Source organism: Periplaneta americana, chromosome 1 (assembly GCF_040183065.1).
Source record: "Periplaneta americana isolate PAMFEO1 chromosome 1, P.americana_PAMFEO1_priV1, whole genome shotgun sequence".
In the NCBI taxonomy this organism is placed as follows: Eukaryota; Metazoa; Arthropoda; class Insecta; order Blattodea; family Blattidae; genus Periplaneta; species Periplaneta americana.
The window spans coordinates 8,170,001-8,187,423 of NC_091117.1; the positions used below are offsets into that span (position 1 = coordinate 8,170,001).

The 17,423-nt window shown below is 31.9% G+C and overlaps 1 protein-coding gene across 1 annotated transcript in view; it reads left to right on the plus strand.

Annotated features, from left to right (window-relative positions):
* LOC138703851 (serine-rich adhesin for platelets-like) overlaps positions 1-17,423 on the plus strand; it is a 1,430,840-nt gene that overhangs the window by 543,594 nt on the left and 869,823 nt on the right. Inside the window, exon 3 of the mRNA XM_069832070.1 lies at positions 5,935-6,292. Within this exon, the coding sequence (XP_069688171.1) occupies positions 5,935-6,292 (358 nt within the window). The remainder of the gene's footprint in view (positions 1-5,934; positions 6,293-17,423) is intronic.

The following is a 17,423-nucleotide window of genomic DNA, read 5'->3' on the forward strand; positions in this document are numbered from 1 at the left end:
AAAATCCACATTTCCGTATAGGTCTACTAAATTTAAAGTAAAGAGGTCAAGCAATAACCTGAAAAGCTATTCCTTTTAATCTTTCAACATCTTTCCATTCTATTCCTTTACTCCAGCTTCTTTTCAAAAGTCGGCTACTTTATTGGGGCTCATGCCAGACTTGACACGGGTTTTCCCTGGAAGGATTAGGAAGAGGGTGGGTAAGGTTGCAAATTGCATGGGAACGGCTTGTTAAGACGTGTGCAGAACAATTATAGTTCGAGACAAATCATGTCGTCCTCGTCCCACTCCACCGCATGAAAGCAACGCTACTTTCTGAGTGATTTTTACAATACAAGGTAGTTGTATGAGAAAGGTTGCCTTTTGTTCACTCATATTTACAGTGGGAGGTATGGGGTGAGCGCCTCTATTACTTTCTGGAACTAAGGACGTTATGTTTCGTCCCAAAATATATACTTTCTTGGGTAGATAAAAAGGCTTTTTAAATCTGTGTATTTCAAGTTGTAAACTTTCCCAGCAGAATTTTTTTTTTTTTTTTTTTTTTTTTTTCCTTTTAGGGAAGTAAAAATGAATAAAACCCCTAAATATGTAGATTTATGTAATATCAAGCCATAATATGTAATTTGGGGTAAATATGTAAAAATATGTGGTATCAAATTTTAATATATTAATAGTAATTAGAAGATTCGCAAAGATTTGTTATTTATATACGGTAAGGTTGGAAAGAATATAATATGTAATTACATAAAAATCCGGTCCTTAGAAATAATATAGTACAGGAGTGGCAAAAAAAAAAAAAAAAAAGAACCGGACCGACCCTTGTAGCTGATTTCAGAGCCTTGTTCACTCCAGAGCACGATAGACTGGTAAGTAAGACTTTCGTGGTTCGAATCCTACCTGGGAAGGAAACCTTTTTTTGTTCCTTATTCAAACTTATTCCCAATACTTTTCGATTGCAGCGATATTTTACAACATAACTTATTATTCCCAGAACATGAATTTTACCAGCAATCGAAAAGTACTATTCAGCTTAATAACCATTCAACTGTATGACGTATACACTCAGCACATCATCATGATCATCATCCTTTCCCGTGTTGAGCCTAGTACCCCTTAAGGTCTCCTTCCATCTCTTGCTAGGTCTTCCCAAAGAAAAGTAACAAATAATTTACCGTAGTATACTGGATCTTCGATTCTATTCACACGTCGAAGCCAATTTTATCTGTAATAGTTTAGATATTCAGCTATTCACTATTTACCCTCCAGTGGTCGCGTGGATCACAATAGTGATCCAGTACTTAATTTTTTATTTGTGTCCCAAGGTGGCAGCACTTACAGTATCTGCCATCTGAGAACTTTTTGTTCGTATATTTCTCTACCCTCCGTTTGACATTGTAATTGACAAGTGTTTTCTTGGCGCCTTAATTAAGTTGGTGCATTCTTGGATCACGACTGTGTTTATCACAAACATTTTTGTCTTTAAAGTTATATTTTACAGCATTTATTATAATACAGGGTGTCTCAAATAAACGGGCTTTTCTAAATACAACAAAATAACATAAATACGTTGCATAATGAGACAGATAATAAAAATACAAGAATTATAAGTAACATATTGCTATTTGTGTAACAACATCAATCACATTCACGTTTTGAAAAATATGTCCGGCAGGTGACGACCTTGACGATGTTCACACCCAGAGAGCCTGAGAATGTTATTCTTGAGCTCTTCAGTGGTGTGTGGCGACTTGCATTCAATTTGCTTTTTAGGTGTCTCCACAGGAAATAATCACATACAGTTAAGTCGGGGGACCTGGGGGGCCAATCAAAGTCACAATTCAGTGGTGTATGGCGACTTGCATACAATTTGCTTTTCAGGTGTCTCCACAGGAAATCATCACATACAGTTAAGTCGGGGGACCTGAGGGGCCAATCAAAGTCACAATTCTGTGGTGTGTGGCGACTTGCATACAATTTGCTTTTCAGGTGTCCCCACAGCAAATAATCACATGAAGTTAAGTAGGGGGACCTGGGGGGCCAATCAGTGTCACAATTCAGTGGTGTGTGGTGACTTGCATACAATTTGCTTTCCAGGTGTCCCCACAGGAAATAATCACATGCAGTTAAGTCGGGGGACCTGGGGGGCCAATCAGTGTCACCATTTCTGAAAATGACGCGGTTGTGGAAAATGTAGCACACTGCTTGCATAGAAGTTCTCGGTGAAAGCGACGTAGTCCGTCTCGCTGGAACCAATATGGCCTCTGTGTAGGGAATTCAGCACGTTCCCGTACGAAAAATGTGTTTAGCATGTTGGCATACCTGACAGATGTTACCGTAGGACAGCATCATTTCTTCCGATATTAAAATAAGCTGATATTCCTTTGGAGCAGCGACCACACTGTGTCCATTAAAAAAAAAATTTGCTCGTTGAGATTCATTCCATCAATCCATGTTTCTAGCATAGTATTAACTCTTGGTTTACTGATCTGAATTTGTTTGTTTTTTTTTTTTTATTCAAGTTTGCTGACTGAATACATTTTGGACCTATTATTTTTAAAAGTAAACAATGCATTTATTCTTTTTTTTTTTTTTCAAATTTTATTTGTATGTATGTATTTATTTACACTGCAGTGGGTATATACCCGGTGGCAGTGGTAACTAATTACACTCAATAATGACAATAATAAACTTATTAATTACAAATACAATTAATAATAATACTAATAATTAATACTAATAATAATTAATAATAATAATAACAACAACAACAACAGGGAATATACTAAATTAAATGAAACGATCACTTAAGATAACATTTGAAATATTCTAATTTGTATCTTAAAACTAAGATCGAACTAATACCCACGAGTATGATATGTTCATATCTGCACAAGTACCTTTCAACATTACACTCATTTCGCTGTCAACTCACTCACTGCACTGGAACTACGACACATTTCACTGATTCTATCCTGGTTTCACTAACACTTCAAAAACATTTCACTGTTCAAATACTTTGCACTGCCACTATAAACTATAAAGCTTCACTGACAGGAACACGTTTCACTTACTCAACACACTTCACTGACACAACACACTTCATTGACACGACATACTTCTTCACTGATACAACACACTTCACTGACACAACATAATTCTTCACTGATACAACACTTCAATAACAACATATCATTTACACCCTTTAAATACTGTGTATAATTATCGTCTATTAGTAAGGTCCTTAAGCCTATTTTTAAATACATTTTTGGTTGTTGGTAAAGCCTTTAGTAAGTCTGCAGGTAAAGCATTCCAGTCCCTGATAGTACGATTGAGAAAAGAAAACTTTCCAGTGTCCGTCCTCTGTCTTCTTTCCCTCAATTTATGAGTGGTCGTTCCTTGAAGAGTAATCTGGCGGCTGCAACCTATTTTTTATTTCTCTCCAGGCAGGCTCACTCTCTTCAGGCAGACGACAATGTTATTTGAACACTTTTTACACTTGATACACTAATTATATATTTAATTTCAATCATATTCATTTTTTTCTTCAGAAAACGAAATTTTATTTGAAAACAACTAAGCTATTTTGAGTATTTCTTAGTGATCCTTGCAAACCCATTCATTACTGTGTTTATATTTCCAGTCTGTTTTCCTGTCGTTTCTTGATGCACACATAAAGCAGGGGAAAGGAACTGGCCACCCTACCCCATTATCGTTTGGCTTACTTGTCTCATGAATGACGCCTTATTGGTGTCACGAGATTCAAACCTATCTTCCACGACTTTTTTCTCCATCTTTGGTTGGTGGTTGAGCTGAGATATATATATATATATATATATATGGGTGGAAAACAAGTTGCTAGATATATATACAGGGTGATTCACGAAGAGTTACCGACACTACGAACCATATTACCAAAGAAATTTTGAAAAAAAAAAAGTCATAGAAACATGGGTCCCATTCTCAATATTTTCAGAGTTACATTAATTTGAAGTTGTTTGTAAAATACCTTTTTATTTTGTTTTAAGGGTAAAAGAATTTACAACTAGAGAACGAACTATACACAAGTATAATTTCTTTAATTGGTTAGTATTCTGAAGCAAAAAATGTGTTGTGAATTTCTTTATTTCCTTGTACAGATTTTTTTTTTTTTTTTTTTTTTAGATTTTTAACTATAAAATTACATTTTTCTTGCGCATTTATGACAATTGTTACGAATCACGTCATTCTTTTAAATTCTTTAAGACTGTACACTAGGATGCATAATTAAACTGTAAAGAATCAAGTTCCTAAAGTCGTATGATTTGTAACAATTTTTGTGATAAGAGAGTAAGAATGGTGTAATTTTAGTTAAAAATTGAAAAAAAAATACTGTACAAAGCAATTAACAACACATTGTTATCTTCAGAATACTAGAATACTTCTCTCTTAAAACTAAAGATAAAAGGTATTTTACTAACAACTTCAAATTAATGTAACTCTGAAAATATTGAGATTAGGACAAATGTTTATATGACTTTTTTTTGCTCATAAAGTCTTCGGAAATAAGCTCCGTAAGTGGCGGTAACTCCTCGTGAATCACCCTGTATATTCAGAAAATCTTAAAGAACAAATACATAACCTGCCAAAATTTTATCTTCACAACATCAATAAATATATAAAATATTATATGCCGTGGGTACAAACTATACTTACTTCATAAACAAAGAGATAACTAGATAATGGCCAGACATTGTTCAAATGGCGTAGTATTGTTAAATGACAGTGTTGTTAAACAAATTAAGTTGTTGGCAACATCAAAAGAAAAAAAAAATTCTCAGCAAGTTAAAAAAAAACGTTTATTTGAGACACCATGTAATAGGACAAACAATTATTGTTTTTGAATTTTGAAAATATGGATATAATTAGACTCTGTTTATGTGTAATCATTCATAATGTTAACCAGATAAAGTTAAAATAGTAATATGCGTTACAAGAGCGGTATGTTGAAGTTTTCATGTTCGAGGAAAAGTTTGAAAAAGCGAAACGTAGTTGAGCTTTTTTAATTTCCGAGAATTGAAAGAAAACATACCGCTTGTATATCGTACATTACTTTGTGCGAAGATCGTTTATTACATACCTGAAAGACGAATTTCTAATTAGTTGCAATGAAATCTCCATCTTGGTTTCTGTTCAATGACGGCAAATTTGCAAAGTAAAAATATCTATCTTGAACATTGTTGCTTTAAAATGTTTTCTGTGTTTACTATACTCCAGCAGACGGTGATATATGTCTGCCTTTTTTTTCCCCCAGTCTATGATGAGTCTGGAATCTTGTTGATTTTTTCACGGCTTCCTTAATGTTACTTGCATCACGAATGCAATAACTTTTGTGGTGTTGTAGAGTTTACTTAATTTTTGCAAATATTTAAAAACAATATTTAACAGTGCAATTTAGGTGAAATTGCAGTGGTAAGTTTCCAATTTATAATTATTACTATGTTAAACGTCTCTAAAAATAATATGTTAAAAGCCTAAAGCAGTAAAATGAATATGACGCTTAAGCGGTAAGAAGAGGGAAATTGTTGTGTGTGTTAGGTTGGGAATACTGAATGTGGAATTTTAGACTTTCCGCGGATTGGTTTTGTGCGGAAACCAAGAAAATACGCACGATCTCGCACAAAAAAATTGTCTCAGCAAATTAAAAAAAAAAAGTTTATTTAAGACACCATGTAATTGGACAAACAATTGTTTTGTGAATTTTGAAAATATGGATGTAATTAGACTCTGTTGATGTGTAATCATTCATAATATTAACCAGATAAAGTTAAAAAATAACATTACGTTAAACAAATTATGGATGACAATTGTAATCCACGCGACCACTAACGTTACAATTTGAGAGCGGGACACTGAAGGCTTAAAGTTTGATAGTAGAAACGTTGTTTGGTTCCGCAGGCAGATCCACCCGGTATGCGAAGACAAGACCCACCTGATCGCGTACGAGAACAAGTCTGCGCCGTCCGCAGCGATCCTAGCGGCGCCCACGTCGCTGCCCCTGGAGCCCCCCAGCTACCCGGCGCCGCCGCCCCTGCCGACGTACCCGCTCACGCCCAACATATGCGTCGAGGGCGGACGCATCGAGTTCATCAAAACGCCGCCTGATGTCGCTCCAGATCGCAAATTCCCACCGACGACGACGACGACGCCGCCAAGTACGACGCCTCCTGTACCGACGCCGACGACCCAGCCGGCTCAGACGGTGACGCGTGCGCAGCAAACCGTGGACGAGGACGAGAAGACTGACGTCGCTAAGGTAGGTGGCAGCACTGTGGGCTGTTGGAGGGTCTTGGAAGTAGTGACATCTGTCTCGAAAGTGACTGATTGTATACAGCTCATTGAACTTGCAAAGAAATAATGTTTCTGGTTTTTCATTTTTGATAATCGTGATTTTATAGTTACTACCTCAAGAATGACGACTATAGGGATATTTTGTTGTTAACAATTACATTAGGATACCTGATTTTATAGCTATTACCTCAAGAATGACGACTATGGGGATATTTTGTTTTTAACAATTACATTACGATACCTGATTTTATAGCTGTTAACTCAAGAATGACGACTATACGGATATTTTGTTACATTAGGATACCTGATTTTATAGCTACTACCTCAAGAATGACGAGTATAGGGATATTTTGTTGTTAACAATTACATTAGGATACCTGATTTTATAGCTATTGCCTCAAGAATGACGACTATAGGGATATTTTGTTGTTAACAATTACATTAGGATACCTGATTTTTAGGTATTACCTCAAGAATGACGACTATAGGGATATTTTGTTGTTAACAATTACATTAGGATACTTGATTTTTAGGTATTACCTCAAGAATGACGACTATAGGGATATTTTGTTATTACAATTACATTAGGATTCCTGATTTTATAGCTATTGCCTCAAGAATGACGACTATAGGGATATTTTGTTGTTAAAAATTACATTAGGATACCTGATTTTTTAGGTATTATTTTAGAAATTAAAACTAAAGAGAGATTTTGTTGTTAACAATGATTACTTACGCTAGAATTCCTGATTTTATAGATATTATTTTAGAAATAAAAGGTATAGCGATATTTTGTTGTTAACAATTACATTAGTATACCTGATTTTATAGCTATTATCTCAAGAATGACGACTATAGGGATATTTTGTTGTTAACAATTACATTTGGATACCTGATTTTTTAGGTATTACCTCAAGAATGACGACTATAGGGATATTTTGTTGTTCACAATTACATTAGGATACCTGATTTTTTAGGTATTACCTCAAGAATGACGACTATAGGGATATTTTGTTGTTCACAATTACATTAGGATACCTGATTTTATAGCTATTACCTCAAGAATGACGACTATAGGGATATTTTGTTGTTAACAATTACATTAGTATACCTGATTTTATAGCTACTACCTCAAGAATGACGACTATAGGGATATTTTGTTGTTCACAATTACATTAGGATACCTGATTTTTTAGGTATTACCTCAAGAATGACGACTATAGGGATATTTTGTTGTTCACAATTACATTAGGATGCCTGATTTTATAGCTATTACCTCAAGAATGACGACTATAGGGATATTTTGTTGTTAACAATTACATTAGGATACTTGATTTTTAGGTATTACCTCAAGAATGACGACTATAGGGATATTTTGTTGTTAACAATTACATTAGGATACTTGATTTTTAGGTATTACCTCAAGAATGACGACTATAGGGATATTTTGTTATTACAATTACATTAGGATTCCTGATTTTATAGCTATTGCCTCAAGAATGACGACTATAGGGATATTTTGTTGTTAACAATTACATTAGGATACCTGATTTTTTAGGTATTATTTTAGAAATTAAAACTAAATAAAGATTTTGTTGTTAACAATGATTACTTACGCTAGAATTCCTGATTTTATAGATATTATTTTAGAAATAAAAGGTATAGCGATATTTTGTTGTTAACAATTACATTAGGATACCTGATTTTATAGCTATTATCTCAAGAATGACGACTATAGGGATATTTTGTTGTTAACAATTACATTAGGATACCTGATTTTTTAGGTATTACCTCAAGAATGACGACTATAGGGATATTTTGTTGTTCACAATTACATTAGGATACCTGATTTTTTAGGTATTACCTCAAGAATGACGACTATAGGGATATTTTGTTGTTCACAATTACATTAGGATACCTGATTTTTTAGGTATTACCTCAAGAATGACGACTATAGGGATATTTTGTTGTTAACAATTACATTAGGATACCTGATTTTATAGCTACTACCTCAAGAATGACGACTATAGGGATATTTTGTTGTTCACAATTACATTAGGATACCTGATTTTTTAGGTATTACCTCAAGAATGACGACTATAGGGATATTTTGTTGTTCACAATTACATTAGGATACCTGATTTTTTAGGTATTACCTCAAGAATGACGACTATAGGGATATTTTGTTGTTCACAATTACATTAGGATACCTGATTTTATAGCTCTTACCTCAAGAATGACGACTATAGGGATATTTTGTTGTTAACAATTACATTAGGATACCTGATTTTATAGCTACTACCTCAAGAATGACGACTATAGGGATATTTTGTTGTTCACAATTACATTAGGATACCTGATTTTTTAGGTATTACCTCAAGAATGACGACTATAGGGATATTTTGTTGTTCACAATTACATTAGGATACCTGATTTTTTAGGTATTACCTCAAGAATGACGACTATAGGGATATTTTGTTGTTCACAATTACATTAGGATACCTGATTTTATAGCTCTTACCTCAAGAATGACGACTATAGGGATATTTTGTTGTTAACAATTACATTAGGATACCTGATTTTATAGCTACTACCTCAAGAATGACGACTATAGGGATATTTTGTTGTTAACAATTACATTAGGATACCTGATTTTTTAGCTATTACCTCTAGAATGACGACTATAGGGATATTTTGTTGTTAACAATTACATTAGGATACCTGATTTTTTAGCTGTTACCTCTAGAATGACGACTATAGGGATATTTTGTTGTTAACAATTACATTAGGATACCTGATTTTATAGCTATTACCTCAAGAATAACGACTGTAGGGATATTTTGTTGTTAACAATTACATTAGGATATCTGATTTTATAGCTGTTAACTCAAGAATGACGACTATAGGGATATTTTGTTGTTAACAATTACATTAGGATACCTGATTTTTTAGGTATTATTTTAGAAATTAAAACTAAAGACATATTTTTTTGTTAGCAATGATTACTTACGTTAGAATTCCTGATTTTATAGATATTATTTTAGAAATAAAAACTATAGGGATATTTTGTTCTTAACAGTGATTACTTACGTTAGATATTTTGCTTTTTAAAAAAGTTTCTCTATAGTGTGCTGTTAATAATGGCAGATTTTCGATATATATCAATTTTTTTAATATAATTTACTGTTAGCAATGCCAATCTTTAAACATTTAATTCCTGAAATTTATTGTTAACAGTGACGTAAGTCATAGTTATTTCATTTTGTTAACAATAACGGTTGATTTTAGTTTTGTTTAACATTAAGTATCTCTTGAGAAATTAGTTCGTTAAATAATTTGATCTATTAAATTTTTCGAAAAATTCTTATTAATTAATTTGATCATTCTTTCTGCCATAGCAGACTACCTAAATGACAAAGAACACTATGCAGATTTAAATTTATTGATACAAGTTGTAACATTAACAAAAGTTACATTTGCTAATACAAGTTGATATGAGGAAAATTATGATACTAGGATTATATAATTTGATCTTCTGTTCATACTGTATAAATGTTTGTTAAATACCTCATTAGAAACTTTCACTACTGTCATTAATGGCGGTTATCGGGATACATTCTAGCAAATATTTTGTTTGCTAACAGTTAGGGTTTTAAAGATATGAAGTTGTTACAGTTTGCTGTCACGAATGATGGTTTTATAGATATTCAGTTGCTACTTTTTATAGCTGAAAGTATTGAGTTTTTAGATAATTGCTACTTTTTACTGTTAACAATAATGCTTTCCTAGATAGTTGCTACATTTTATTGTTACCGATACTGCTTTTCTAGGTACTTATTTCTATATTTTGTTACCTAAATTGAAGGTTTGATAGGTTTTTTTGGTTAAATTCTATTGTCGAGAATGATGCCTTTTAAAATAATGTGTTGCTATATTTTGTTGCCAGAAACGCTAGATAACTTTTTTTTTTAATAATTCTTTTCTAAAAAATCTCCTGAGCTGTGGAAGAAGGTTCAACTATCATTTTCGACAAACTTACTCTTGGTTGTACACTGCGAAAACTTTTTCAATTTGAAAAATAAATTTCTTACCTTGCAGTTCCGCTTTTAACAAGTTTTACTGTATAAACATGTATTAACCTATTTTCTAAATTCGTTTATTAAAGAAAGCTTACTTACATTAAATTAGTTACAGTATTTTAGCAGGTCTACATATGATCAAACCATACTTGAATCAAATCTAAATAGTTCCTACATCTATTGTTTTTCTTACTGACCACACACATTTCTTTCGAGCCACAGTAAATAATATAATTGCACTGTATTTCGCTGTCGATTGCGATAGGTTGTTGTTTCGCATTTAAAATTGCTCTCGCATTCACCTCTGACCTTCGAGTTGAAGGGTCATAAGGTTATTTATTGGCTCGGGCACTTTGTACGGGTTGAATTAAAGCCGCTCACAAGGGCTTGAATAATTGAGAAAGTAATAATGATGAAAATATGACATTTTGCAATAGTACGTACAGTGATATCCATGGCCCTTGTGTGAGACTGCATTTCGCATGTATTAATCACCATGGAAACCACTTTCTATTCAACTAGACGTTTGAGACTGCATTTTTCTCGTCTATAGAGGATTTTACGTTAGGAAAAAACATTGGTTTTATGGGCGTTCCTTAATACATTGTACAAGCTATGTGATAGGTAGGCGTTTCTATGGCAACTGGTGATTTGATAGAATAGCCCCGTATGCTAAATGCTTTTATCTTAACGTGGAATCGCTCTTTAGTAGACAAACATTAATTCCACAAAAAAAAAAAAAAAAAAAAAAAAAAAAAAAAAGTGATACGCGATTTAGGAAATCCGACGGATTGCGTAAAATGTCTTTGTACGAGATCGTGCGTATTTGCTTGTTTTCCGCACAGAACCAATACGCGGTAAGTGTGAAATACCACATTCAGTATTCCCAACCTAACACACATAACAATTTCCCTCTTCTTACCGCTTAAGCGCGACATTCATTTTACTGCTTTAGGCTTTTAACATATTATTTTTAGGGACGTTTAACATAGTAATAATTATAAATTGGAAACTTACCACTGCAATTTCACCTAAATTGCAATGTTAATTATTGTTTTTAAATATTTGCAAAAATTATTATAAATTGGAAACTTACCACTGCAATTTCATCTAAATTGCAACGTTAATTATTGTTTTTAAATATTTGCAAAAATTAAGTAAAGTCTACTACTCCACGAAACTTATTGCATTCCTGATACAAGTAACATTAAGGAAGCCGTGAAAAAATCAACAAGATTCCAGATGCCGATGTTATTACTGCAATATGTTATATAAATAATATTGTTAAAATATTAAAATGAAAAATAAATCATTACATAACCTTACCGTTTGTTTTAAGTTCGCATTTATAGACTGGGGGAAAAAAAAGATAGACGTGTATCACGGTCTGCTGGAGTATAGTAAACACAATGTTGAAGAAAGATATTTTGGTTTTCCGAAGTTGCCGTCATTAAACAGAAACCAACATGGAGATTTCATTGCAACTAATTAGAAATTCGTCTTTCAGGTATGTAATAAACGATCTTCGCACAAAATAATGTACGATACACGAGCGGTATGTTTGTTTTCATGTTCTCGGAAATTAAAAAAAGCTCAACTACGTTTCGCTTTTTCAATCTTTTCCTCGACCATGAAAACGTCAACATACCGCTCTTGTAACGTATATTACTATTCTACAAGGTATGTAATTTTTAGATTTGTTTTTATTATTTTTATTTTAGTAGGTTATTTTACGACGCTTTATCAACAGCTTAGGTTATTTAGCGTCTGAATGAGATGAAGGTGATAATGCCGGTGAAATGAATCCGGGGTCCAACACCGAAAGTTACCCAGCATTTGCTCATATTGGGTTGAGGGAAAACCCCGGAAAAATACCTCAACCAGGTAACCAGCCCCGACCGGGAATCGAACCCAGGCCACCTGGTTTCGCGGCCAGACGCGCTATCCGTTACTCCAAAGGTGTGAACTTTTTATGTTAGGAAAGGATGGATTTATTAAATAAATACAGTCATTCGTATAGAATAATACTAACACATTTATTTATTTATTTATTTATTTATTTATTTATTTCAACAAAGAATTACTGTATGCTATCACAATTTGTTATACTGGAAATGTAGAGAATATTTGGGAGATTACTAACCTCTGTAGAAAATGCTGAAAATGATTAATGTCTTTTTTAAATTTATTTGACAATTTTCGTACATTGGTACTATCAATTGTGCTAGTTATTAATATCTCTAAAGTGTTTTGTTAGAAATATACAGGATGTTTCTTAACACCTGGGACCAACATCATCAATGGATAATAGACACAGAAAAAAGTCCATATACACTTTTGTCCCATGTATCATTGTTGCCGAGTCAACTGAACTGTTCATACGCATTATCTCTCAATCTTTTACTAGATATGATATGGCTGACCTGCACGTTCTCCAGACTTAAATACGCTGGAATTTTATTTGTGGGGGTCACTTGAAAACAATTTTTTTTCCACAATTCATTCCCAGCATAAGACTGCTGCCAATTTATCCAACAATTGCCTGGTATTTTTTTTAGTATACAGCTATCTACTACAGGAAGACTGCAGGCTTGCATTCGGGCTGAAGGTGACCATTGTTAGCACTTCCTGTAACTGTAAGCCGTTCCGTATTGTTGAAGAGCGTACAAAGACTGTAACTTGGGTCCAAGTTCAAATGGGACAAATGTTTATATAAGCTTTTCGCTTTGTTTATGTCTCCTGGCAAACTATGTGTGTCTCGTATATTACGAAACTTCCTGTATAGCTATTTAAAAGCATACCATGACTTAACAGACTGACTTTATAATGACAATAGAAACATTCCTTCTGTTTCATTCGATACTGGTGTGGCATGATTCAGCAGTTGCGTGGTACTTTTCTCGTGGTGGGGTTGGCAAGCTGAGGCAGGGAGTGTCGGACCTTGACGGGCGTCAAAATGAAAATGAAAATGAAACGCGATGTCGATAATAATAAGACTGTCAATCTTACACGTCCAGTAAGACATATCTCATGTTATTCGTGTGTCTGAAGCAATATAAGCTAACAGAATTAAATTACACAAACCCCTGCACTTTAGTTTACAATAATAGAGATATGGCTTTTTATTTCATAGCTGTGATTCAACTGTCGTAGCTGTCGACCTTTGACCAAAAGATAATAGACTCGATTACCTGTAGATTCTGTAATATTTATAGTTTTATTTGGGTGATCACAAAAGAGACGGGCATTGTACCTCCATGCTCCAAATACATTTCACACTCATTAAAACTATATACAGTATGCGGTAAAAGAAACGACACTGAAATTATCGCTCATCTCCTGTCCACGTTTCCCTAGCAACGAAGTATTTATTTATTTTATTATTTATTTATTTATTATTTATTTATTTACTTGTTTTTTAATTTATTTATTTGTTTATTTACTTACTTACTATTTATTTATTTATGTATTTATTAATTCATTTATTTATTTATTCAATTTATTGATTTACTTATTTATTTACTTATTTATTTACTTACTTACTTACTTATTTACTTACTTATTTACTTACTTATTTATTTACTTATTAATTTACTTATTAATTTACTTATTTATTTATTTATTTACTTATTTATTTACTTACTTATTTATTTACTTACTTATTTACTTACTTATTTATTTACTTATTTATTTAATTAATTTAATTAAATTAATTAATTTATTTATTTATGTATTTATCTATTCATTTATTTATTCAATTTATTTATTTATTTATTTACTTATTTACTTATTTATTTACTTACTTATTTATTTACTTACTTCCTTATTTACTTACTTATTTATTTACTTACTTATTTACTTACTTATTTATTTACTTACCTATTTACTTACTTACCCATTTACTTACTTACTTATTTACTTACTTACTTATTTACTTACTTGGTTACTTATTTATTTACTTACTTATTTACTTACTTATGTATTTACTTATTTATTTACTTACTTATTTACTTACTTATTTACTTACTTACTTTTTTACTTATTTATTTACTTATTAATTTAATTTATTTATTTAATTAATTTATTTGTTTATTTAATTTATATAATTAATTTAATTGATTTTTAAAATTAATTAATTAATTAATTAATTAATTTATTTATTTTATACAATAGTTTGACATATTGTGAATTCAGTGTTGTGTTCATTTCTGCAATAATTGTACCTCACCACAGAGGCGAAGGTGTTAATTGTCGAGCATTATTTCCGGTCATACGGAGTACTGAAGTCACAAACATACTCTGAAAATCAAGATAGGTCATTATAACATGCAAGGGGACATAAAACTCATCCCGTACGACAGATCTTCTCGACGACAGCTAATATTGTAATGTTATTTGGTGCCGCATTGTTAAATCGCTCCTGGTACTGCTCTTTAACGTGGCGCAAACTCGGCCCATTCTGACGAAATGCTGAATAAGTTTTTGTAGCTTCATTCTCTTCCGCTCTAATCAACAATAACACAATCCAGGTTGCCAGGCGACGATAGCAAACAAAAGATGCTAAAACAAATGAATGGGGTGTATAAACAATTGAATGATCTCTCATATTTAAGTATAAAACTATAGGGATGCTATTTGAAATTCCAAAGGGGGTGGGAGGCTGGGGATGGGAGGTGAAATCTAAAATGCAATTTAAGCCTAGTTTCAGACTTCCCCTTCAGTATCTAAATTGACGTGTTTTTTGTTTAGATTGAATTCAATTTAAATAATTAGTTATTTAGACTGGGAAGTTTAGAAATGAAAGCCCTGTATATTAAAGAATCTCTGATATGTGAATATCCATAATCTCGTACAACAGAAGCTATAACCAAATTTCTTCGCTTAAAAATCGATAATGTGTTAAATTGGAAAAATCATATTAAAGAAATTACCCCCAAACTAAATTCAGCTTGTTTTGCTATTAGATCTAAGCAAAAGATAGTAAATATCAATACCTTAAAAACAATATACTTTGCATACTTCCACTCGGTAATGAGTTTTGGAATAATATTCTGGGTAAATTCCACAGATAGTAACAATATATTTCTATTACAAAGAAGAGTAATTAGAATAATAGTAGGTGCCAAATCTAGGGAATCGTGTAGGACTATTTAAAAAAAAACTACAAATAATGCCCATGGCTTGTCAGTATATCTTTTCATTAATAATCTTCCTCGTATGTAATCGTGAAAACTTTGTAACTAATTCAACAGTTCATAGCATAAATACACGTCAAAAAAATTACTTTCATACTCCATCGGCAAGTCTATCGTGCTATCAAAAAGGAGTGCGTTATATGGCAGTAAAAATTTTTAATAGCCTCCCTATCGATATAAAAAATGAAACTCAAAACATAAAATTATTTAGGGCCAAATTAAAGAAATACCTAATTTCTCACGCCTTCTATTCTGTAGGTGAATTCATGACATTCAATAACACTTCATGGAATTGATACTAAAACTTTGTGTTGCACTAGTAGACTATATTGTAAATCTCGTCTGTATATATTTCAACTAGACTGTGACTATAAATTAAGACTTTATAGCAGTATTAAGTTTTTTGACTTGTTCCATATTCTAGCTGTAAGCATGTATGAATACCATGGAATGTTAATAAATACAATACAATAACATAACCTAAATAATATAAACTAGATAAATGATGAAAAGTTTTAATCAAGGTTGATGAAATAAACCTGAATCATTTTAAAAGGTACAATTATTGAAAGGACAATGTTGGGAAACAAATGCTAGGGAGGTGATATAAATTGTAGGATAAACACCCATGATTGGTTGAAACGCGTTGGTCAAAAATAGTATGACGTAGTAAAAGTATAATAGTCAGTGTTAAGAGAAAGAATATTGGAATCAAACCATGTTTTTATTAATTTTAAACCATTAAAACCAGTGCCATATTATTGAAGTGGATATTTCTAAGGTGGTTTTAATGTATAGTTGAAAGCATATATACAGTGTAAATGTCCGATTTTTAAAGAGTCCTCTGAAGTTAAGTATTTAGGCATAATTTTCGACAATCATTTAAAATGGAACCAACACATTAATTACCTTTGTAATAAATTACGTAAAATAATATATTATTTTGTTTTATTGAGGAATTACTTGTCAATAAGTTTTTTTACGCACAATATATTTAACTTTATTTCAATCGGTAATTATGTATGGAATTATAGGATGAGGTAGCTTATTTAAATCCAATTTTAATCCACTTTATTTATTACAGAAGAAAATAATTAAAATATGTCTTCATAAAACTACTGATTTTCCATTTCAAAAATTGTTTTGAGATTTTAATGTTCTAACATAAGACAAATTTATTATATTGTATTAATAAAATTCATACATAAAAATCGAAATAATTTTGTATCTTATTCTCATAGTTATGAAACAAAAAGTACGAATTCTTTAAGATTGTTTGAACCAAAATGCAACACTGTTACAGTATTTAATCACAGTAGTAATTTAGGCCCAAGAATATATAACAATTTTGTATTTAAATAACCTAATCTTGTCAATTCTAATAGTTCTAGTATTAAATTTAAAAAGTTATGTATGGATTTTATAAAAATTGAAAAATTGTAAATTTAAATTTATATAATTGTTATTGCGTAGTAGACATAAGACAAATTGTATTGTATACTTCTTAATTTCAACTCAGGAATCCGCCCCTGAGCACGAGTTCTACTCTTTCAGGGGCGAGCTAAAGTTTTTCTGTATATATTATATTTTATGTTACAATTATTAGCAAAATAAATAAATAAATACGTAAATCTATACTAATAATAAATCTGTAGCCGAAATTTTTCTGGTAATTTTCGATTATCCAAAAATTATTGGTCCTAACATATATAATTAACCACCCTGAAACCGAAAATCGCTTTTTTGAAATTTTTGTTTGTATGTCTGTCTGTATGTTTGTTACCTTTTCACGCGATAATGGCTGAACCGATTTATATGAAAA